The sequence below is a fragment of the Phaethon lepturus genome, unplaced genomic scaffold (genome assembly GCF_000687285.1).
Source record: "Phaethon lepturus isolate BGI_N335 unplaced genomic scaffold, ASM68728v1 scaffold4899, whole genome shotgun sequence".
Classification (NCBI taxonomy): domain Eukaryota; kingdom Metazoa; phylum Chordata; class Aves; order Phaethontiformes; family Phaethontidae; genus Phaethon; species Phaethon lepturus.
Genome location: NW_010561075.1, coordinates 29,266 through 37,604, shown reverse-complemented (window position 1 = coordinate 37,604; position 8,339 = coordinate 29,266). Strand labels below are relative to the sequence as shown.

The 8,339-nt window shown below is 40.0% G+C and overlaps 1 protein-coding gene across 1 annotated transcript; it reads left to right on the top strand.

The window, feature by feature from the left end:
- The first annotated feature begins 6,258 nt into the window (after positions 1 to 6,258).
- NPY5R (neuropeptide Y receptor Y5) lies at positions 6,259 to 7,673 on the top strand. The gene has a single exon (XM_010293855.1). It carries the CDS (start codon positions 6,259 to 6,261, stop codon positions 7,588 to 7,590), a length of 1,332 nt encoding a protein of 443 aa, XP_010292157.1. The 3' UTR covers positions 7,591 to 7,673.
- The last annotated feature ends 666 nt before the right edge of the window (positions 7,674 to 8,339 follow it).

Below are 8,339 nucleotides of genomic sequence, written 5' to 3'. Positions count from 1 at the left end.
CCGTGGGGTTTCGGGGCTGCGGGCGGGGGACGGGCGCCGAATTTCGGGCGCAGGGCGAGGCCACCCGAGCGAGGTGGGGAAGGGCAGAAAGCGGCCCGTCCCCGTTCGGTGTGTTGGGTTTTTTGGTGGGTTTTATTTTGCAAGCCAGGAGCTGCTGTGCTGCCTGGCGTAAGATGTAGTCGTGCGTTTCAAGTTTTCTGTTCTGACCAACAAATAGCCCACCACATTGCGTAACTTTTCCCTGGAGCTGGAAAAATGATCCTAGTAGTAGGCTTTTGCTTATTTTGGGAAGCTGTATTCTTGTTTTCCAGGATAATGTTGCAGTTCTTCTTTTAGTTAGGCAAATAAAGAGGCATATGGTTAACATCCACGAAAATACGTTTTTTCTGCCCTTCTGAAGTAATCTCGACCTTTTGAATTCTCCCAGGGTGTCGGACTAGTTTTTGCGGTTGCATGTAATGAACAAGAACATTTGAAGCAGCAGCATTTCATCTGTATCTTCTGTTGTGAATGTGACTCTTCAGTGGTTTCAATTTCTGGCTTGGACGTTATCTCAGTCTTTAATGATAGGAAGGCATAATTTCTCAAGTCGTAACAACATAGCTCAGTGCTTTCCTTAAGCTTAGGTGGTCAGGCAATTATAGCCTGTCATATTAACTGTTTACAACCGTGTAGTAGTTTAAAAAAATCTTTCTCTGCCTTATTTTCTATACAGTCCTGATACTACTTCAGTATTACAGGGGCAGGAAGGTTGTGTTTCTTAGGGAGTCATCACATTTTGCTTCCTCCCTGTATATGTTGTTTGTTTTTAAGGTAGAAAAATGTCTCCTAAGACTGTAAATTGTTCACAGTTGTAAAGATTAATTGTCCTGTTCCACGGACTGAACTGACTAGACTATAGAGGCCCCAGCCAGTCAGTTAACTTAATAGGTATTAATACTGTAGGATATGAGGTCTTATCTATGAATAAACCTAGCTATAGGCATCTTATCTAATAGAAGGAAGATTTTCTGAAAGAACAGTTGCCTTCAGAGGAGGATGGTTGCCTGCCTAACTTTTGGGTTCTTGAAAATTTCCCTTGAAATAAGTAAAGAGAAATATCTAGCCTATTTACTCTCATAAATTATGATTTATGGATTTTGTATTTTAAACAGTAGCTTTAAGTGGAATAATGAGATTATTTTTGAGATTTTAAGCATATTAAGCCAGCATATTTTCAGTTATGTGGTACCTCTAATCCAGCTAGCCCTGAATAATAGTTCAAGTTCTCCCTGTCACTCTCAGGCCTTAGAGCAACTGAAAACTCCTGTGAAGCATGATTTTGGTGAAAATAAGAGTCACATTAGACACTCACACTGAGGTCTATCACAGATGAATGTGATTTGAGGAGGCGTTACTTGAAATCTTTCAAGAACATGGTACATCAGCTGCCATAAAACACATTTTAATGTAAAAGTTAACCACAAATACTCCTCGAATTTAATGTTAATTGCATTAATTTGATTCTTACAGTAAATATACAAATCCACCCTGGATCCTGCCACAAAACTGCAGTCCCTCCTGCCTTGTGCAGCTTAGCCTCCTGTCTCAAGCATCCCACTGAAACGAAAGGAGGCCAAAGCAAAGCCATTTAAAGCTCACGGGGTGTGAGCTCACACAGTGTGAGCACAGTCTTGGGGACCGTACGCAGGAATACGTAAAGGGGACCTCATTTGCTTGACTGATTGATGTAGGAAATGAAAGTGATCCACCTTTTGGAGCTGACTGCTAGAAAATCTCCATCAGGTACCTTCAGATTGATTAAATTTGATCTTGAAAACAGGCACAAGAGCACACTGGCACTGTAGTGCATTCAGTTTAGAAACACATTTCAAATATGAGGAGAATGTTTTCAAAAGAAGCTATCTGTATTATTTAATTCTATTTCCCACAGTGGGATTTTCAGGAATTTTCATTTCCTTGAAAGCTGTGGCCATGTGCTGCACTGGGATTGACCAACCGCCAGAGAGAGAGCAAGTCTCCCAAACCAGAAGCAGCTGTTAGAACAAAGCAGGAAGATAAATGCCAATAAGTACCCTATGAAATCAGAGGTACGCTAATGCGAGTTTGGGGACTGAAGATCAATGATATGGGAGGGACACTTCTGTTTGCATCTTTACTGCCAGTGGTACTCAAGCTTGGAGAGCAACTGGTTCCTTTTGAGCAGGAGAGGAAGCTTGGAAAGCAAGAGATCCACTTGGTGATTTTTGAAATTTTGGGGAAAAATCTGCTTTCATTTCACACATCCAAAATGAAGATAAAATTCTCTTTGGGCATTTTGCAAAGGCAACTTCTTTCAGCACAGCAGTTCTCTGTGGTAACCATCAGCTTATAGTTTTATTCCCTCCCTCTCTGTCTTTCTGTCACTCTGAAACTGACTCTCCTGACTATAAGGAGATGGTGTGGAAGTGGCTTCAGTGCACTGCGGACTCCTGTGGTGCCCCACATGTCCAGCCAGGGCCTGGCCAGAGCATGCTGTGGCTTCGTCCAGTGCTCCTTCCTCAAAGAAATCAGGACACATGGTAGGGGAGATGGCACCTGCTCAGCTCTCACCCAAGACAGAAGGCAGCCATAGCACAGCGGGGACAGAGTTGGAGAGCCTGCGTTGGACTTGGGAGGCTCTCCTGCTAAGCTTTTTCAATATCGATGCGTCTCAACAAAATATGTCTACTTCACCACAACCAGCTTATTCACTTCTTGTTTTTAAAGAATTCTAGGAAAATCATGGTGAACAACTCTGCTAAAGGCGTAGTGCACGAGCTGTGTGTGAAGGTGTAGAAATCCATGGAACCTGGCAACAATCTTTCAATTGAATTTTTAAGAAGAGCTTGGTAAACATTCGTTTAATGAACATGTTCCAGTATAACGTCACATAAAATTTTGTTCCTTGGCCCTAGTCTTAGCATTACCTGTATGGAATAGAAATTTCTAGAAGAGAAAATAATTATGGTGCACCTGACTTGAGAGCCTCTTCCTTTCCACTTTCAGTCACCCAAAGCTGAAAGTGGCAGTAGGAAATAACAGCAACACCACCAGATTTTTTTCACTTCTATTTGATTAAAAGTAAACAAAATTAAATGAAAATGTACAGATTTCTCTTCAGACCATAGCACATAACTGAAATGGAATGGAGTAACCCGATAGAGAGCCTTTTCTTTCGGTAGGCATGCCTGCTTTTGCTCCATGCACTGATGCACATATGGCCTATGCTCAACTTTTTCAATGACAGCCAATATCACCAACTAGTCTAGGGAGGAAGCTGCAGTTTTTTGGTACAGGGATCAACAAAACCTTCACACATACACAGCTGTCCTCAAAGGCTTGCTGTTGTAACTTAACCACCAGTGTGCACTATCACTACTCAGTGTCTGTACCTTCGTACAGATATGACTATGTGGGAATTTAACTATTACTGAAAACACCCGTAGATACTCTAAAAGCAATCCTAATCTCCAGGTTTCTGAGAAAGAAACAACATCTGCAGTTTGTTTCTCCTTTACAGGCTAGTCCTTCAAGTTAGTATCAGTTAAAATAGAAGAATGTAGAGAATGATCCTTCTTAGCAGGCAGTTATATATGTAGGCACATGTAATAAATGAAAAGCTCCTTCCTTCAGAGTCATCTTCACTTAGAGAGCATTGTAAGAGTTTTTGAAGTTGACTTTTTTTAATCTCAAAATGCTACTGGATTTCCTTCCCTCTTTCTTATTGGTCTTCCTATTCTGAGCCAATGACTGGCTGGTCAGTAACCAAGATTTGGGCAGATCTAGATCTTGAAAAAAGTTTCATTTCCCTTTCTCAAATAACTCCTCATTGGTTTCAAACCTGCTATCAGGAAATGGGTTGCTCAACTCATAATGTTCTCTTAATCTGTGGAAGATACAAACTGGAAAAGGAAGGTGTCCAAGCAAAAAGAAAATTGTCCAGAATTATGCTAATGGTTTTTTCATTAACTCCTGAGTTTTATCAAGGGTTTTTTCTACACTTCTCAGCTAAGATGAATGTGGTAGTGCAAAGATAATGGAGTGTTCACCCTGAAAATATTAGGCAGATAATATTTCATATTGAAACATAATGCACGGTTGAAATGGCTTTCATGAATCAACAGAGAGCCTGCAGATTACAGATGCGCGCACACACGGAAATCTGCGAAAGCATCAGTCATAGCAAAACCCATCGTTCCTCCGTGCTGAACAAAGGGGGAAAAATGATACAGGTATGACATAACAGGGACATAATTCCATAAGCCTGAGGTAGGGGAATGTATTTTATCCAAAGGAGGGTCCTGCTGTGGTTTTCTCAGGCAAAAATTATGTTGAGATACATTTAGAGAACAGAAAGAAATTTCTGCTGATTTTGGAAGTCACTGTGGTCTGCAGATCACACTGTTTTCAGATGATTACTAGCAACTCAGAGAAATTAACTCAGAAAACTTAAGTAAAAAAATATTTACTTCTTTAGCTAATAGTTGTATAAAGAGAAGCCCACCAAAATGAAAACTTCTGATAATATCAATATAGAAGTAGAGAGATTGGATCACTTACAGAATCTCTAGTCTGCTCCTTTAAAGTTGTTCTAGAGGCAAAGACAGTCTCAGATAGTGTTGTTTGTCTATTATATGGTTTTCCACCATTTCACTAGAGATTGGGAAAAATTAAACAGAAATAATTTTCATTAATGCCACCCTGCTCATACACACGCAATTATAACACTAGATTATCTAAATTCACATATCCAATTCTTACTTCTATTTTAGCTATTAAAAAGCACTTTAACTCAACATTGCAAGAAGTTGGCAAGTCTTAGTTCTTTTCACCTCTCTGCAACACATTAGTTGCAAGACAGAAAAACTTGCAATATCTTACTATTTTTTTTTTAAATAAGTATTTCTAATGTTACATGAGGGACCTTTCCATCACCACACACTGTCAGTGAATATTCTGAGTGTGCTTTGTAGTCTGAGCTTCCCTTTGGCATCCAACAGTAGGAACACACATGTTGTGAAGGAAGGAGCACATCTGCATGTGTAGAGGAAACCAAATAGTACTGCGCTTTGAAGAAGTCAGCAGGATACAGCTCACTGAGGATAGATACATTCTTGAAAAACCTGCCTTTTTTAGTTGACAGGTTTAGCCTTCTGTTCAATTTAGGTATGTTTTGGTTTTGTTTAGATCTTTTTGCTTTGTCTTGCCTAAGATTTCTAAACATTAAGCAATTTTGCGCAGGACATTGGCACTTTGGGGAATTCTGACTTTGAAACTTAGTACCTGCAGGTGTTTAAGGTAAACTGGAGTTTAAACTGAATTCTTTTGTCTTTCTGTTTTTTCTAAAATGAAGACTAGTATATGAAGATTCAGTAGGCAGAATAACTTTATGCTGAGCTAGGTTTTAATGTTACGTATTTCTGTGCTGACAAATTATCAGTTCCCTGAATTTTCAAAAGACTGTGTGGGGTTTGCTTCCAGTTAACACTATCCTCTCTGCATTACAACAAATTACTTTGGGTGTTTTGCAGGCAGTTTTCCCTTCTGCTTGAGCAACAGTTAAAATATTTTCAGCATTTAATAGAAGATTGTTTGTATATGCACCACATTAGGAATTCCGTCGTGGATCACCAACAGCCAATCTCCTTATAAACTGATCCTTTTTGAAAGCTCTTACCTATTTTGTGTCAGTTTTCTACTAGCAGGGTAAGAAAGACTACTGCAGTTGTTAGCATATGTCAAAACATCATATATTTTCAGGTGCTCTCATTATAATTTGCTGTCATGTAATGATTAGGCACATGCCCAGATGGTGATTGTAATTTCCTTACTCATATCAATGAGCTGTTATTCACATGAGTAATCTCACCGACTCTAAATGGATTGCTTTTGTAGCTAACTGCTCCCTCATGGAAAGGCTGGCAATATGGTCTAGAGCAAAGCATAGTTAAAAGCCAGCTTCATAATGCAGAACCTTAAATTGTCATCGTCCCACGTGAGCAGGCTGGTAGGAGGCATAGGTGTGCTGAACGCTGCCTGATAAAACCTACAAAACTAATTCATGTTGACCTGAAGTTACGCGGGATCTGCCTCACGGTAGAATAACACCACTATTAATTTATTTGCATTAAGTTGATACGAGGTAAATTTATATTCCTTTACATTCTGATTAACAGCAGTATCATTCTTCCTTCAGATGCTAATTAATGCCTTTCTCGTTCTAAGCAGGACTGTAAAATGGATTTAGGATTCAAAGACCGTAACAACAGGACACCTACCAAGAACACCTCTGCTACTACAAAGAATTTTTCTGCCTGGGAAGACTATAAGAGTAGTGTTGACGACATACAGTACTTTCTTATCGGGCTGTACACACTCATAAGTCTGGCCGGCTTTATGGGAAATCTGCTTATACTGACGGCTCTACTAAAGCGCAAGCAGAAGACAATAATAAACATTCTTATTGGTAACTTGGCCTTTTCTGACATCTTAGTGGTGCTGTTTTGTTCACCTTTCACACTGACGTCCGTCCTGCTTGACCAGTGGATGTTTGGCACCATCATGTGCCACGTAATGCCCTTCCTCCAGTGCGCATCAGTTCTAGTTTCAACTTTGATGTTAATATCTATTGCTGCAGTCAGGTACCGTATGATAAAATATCCCCTTTCTAGCAATTTAACGGCAAGACAAGGCTATTTCTTAATAGTGACCATTTGGGCCCTCGGCTTTGCCATTTGCTCCCCCCTGCCGGTTTTCCACAAAATTGTGGACCTCAGCAAGACGCTGAGTTTAGAGGCACTGGAGAACAGGCTCTTGTGTATTGAGTCTTGGCCTTCCGATTCCTACAGAATCGCCTTTACGATAGCCTTGTTGTTCATGCAGTATATATTGCCACTGGTGTGTTTAACCGCTAGTCACACCAGCGTCTGCAGGAGCATAGGTTCCAGACTGTCAAACAAGGAAAACAAGTTTGAAGAAAAGGAGATGATAAACCTAACTCTTCATCCCTCTAAGAGTACCGGCACGCAGGTGCAGCCCTCCAGCCGTTCCAGGTGGAGCTGTGCCTTTGGCAGAAAGCACCACAGAAGATACAGTAAAAAGACCTCAAGTGTGATGCCAGCTATTTCAAGGCATCATCAAGATACTCATTCCAGACACCTCCCAGAAACCTCTGGCACAGAAAAAAGCCAGCTCTCTTCCTCCAGTAAATTCATCCCTGGGATACCCATCTGTTTTGAGATGAAACCAGAAGAAAATACAGAGATCCGGGACATGATTACGGTATCCCGATCCATCATCAGAATTAAGACAAGATCTAGGAGAGTTTTTTGCAGACTGACAGTGCTGATCCTAGTTTTTGGTTTCAGTTGGATGCCTCTTCACCTTTTCCACATTGTGACAGATTTTAATGCCACTCTCATTTCTAACAGACATTTTAAATTAGTATATTGCATATGTCATTTACTGGGTATGATGTCCTGCTGCTTGAATCCCATCCTCTATGGGTTCCTTAACAACAGCATAAAAGCCGATTTAATGTCCCTTATTCCATGCTGCCAAATACCATGATTTTATGTGCCCCAAGATAAAACAAAACAAGCAAGTTTGGCTTTCAAGCATACTGACGTGTCTTGCTGTAAAAGCTAAATTAGTTTAGTTTAGTTAATCTGACTTGGTTGTGATTAGTAGCATTTTGTGCGAATGGATATTTCTACAGCTGCATGTATTTCTTGCTTTGGGCAGAAATGTATAAATATACTACAATATTCTTCTGACCATTACACACAGGAAATCATGCCCAGCGTACAAAAGCAGAATAGCATTTTCATTACCTGACATACTGTCAATCTGTACTTTGGAGTTATACAGAATATATAATGAGTAATAAATGTAAGACTACTTAGACATATCAGTATTAACTGTCATAAAACTATAATAAAACACATACCGTTTACTAAATAACTATTGTTGAGACTATTTCAGTGCCAACTTTGACTGTTTTCTAAGATAATTAAACATCTGTTTCTGAATGTGATTAGGAAAATATTTTTCCTTAGCTTTTTGACTCATACTTTGCAGTATCTTTGCAAAATGCTTTTGCTGCTGGTTCCCAGATTATTTTATTCCCTGGAACAGGTTTGTCAGTAGTTGTTCTTGTCTAGATTGTTTCCATCTCACTGTCTTTACCCAGTACAACCTACCTCTGATTTCCTTAGCCAGTTTTTACTCTGGCTTGTCACTTTATGTAATTTTCAGCCAGGCCTGAACTTACCTATAGTTACGCCTTTGTTCTTAGAGCGGTGACTGCCCAGCACGTA

What these genes read in the sequence shown, in the direction of transcription:
- NPY5R (XM_010293855.1), top strand. Translation starts at nt 6,259, where the DNA reads ATGGATTTAGGATTCAAAGACCGTAACAACAGGACACCTACCAAGAAC.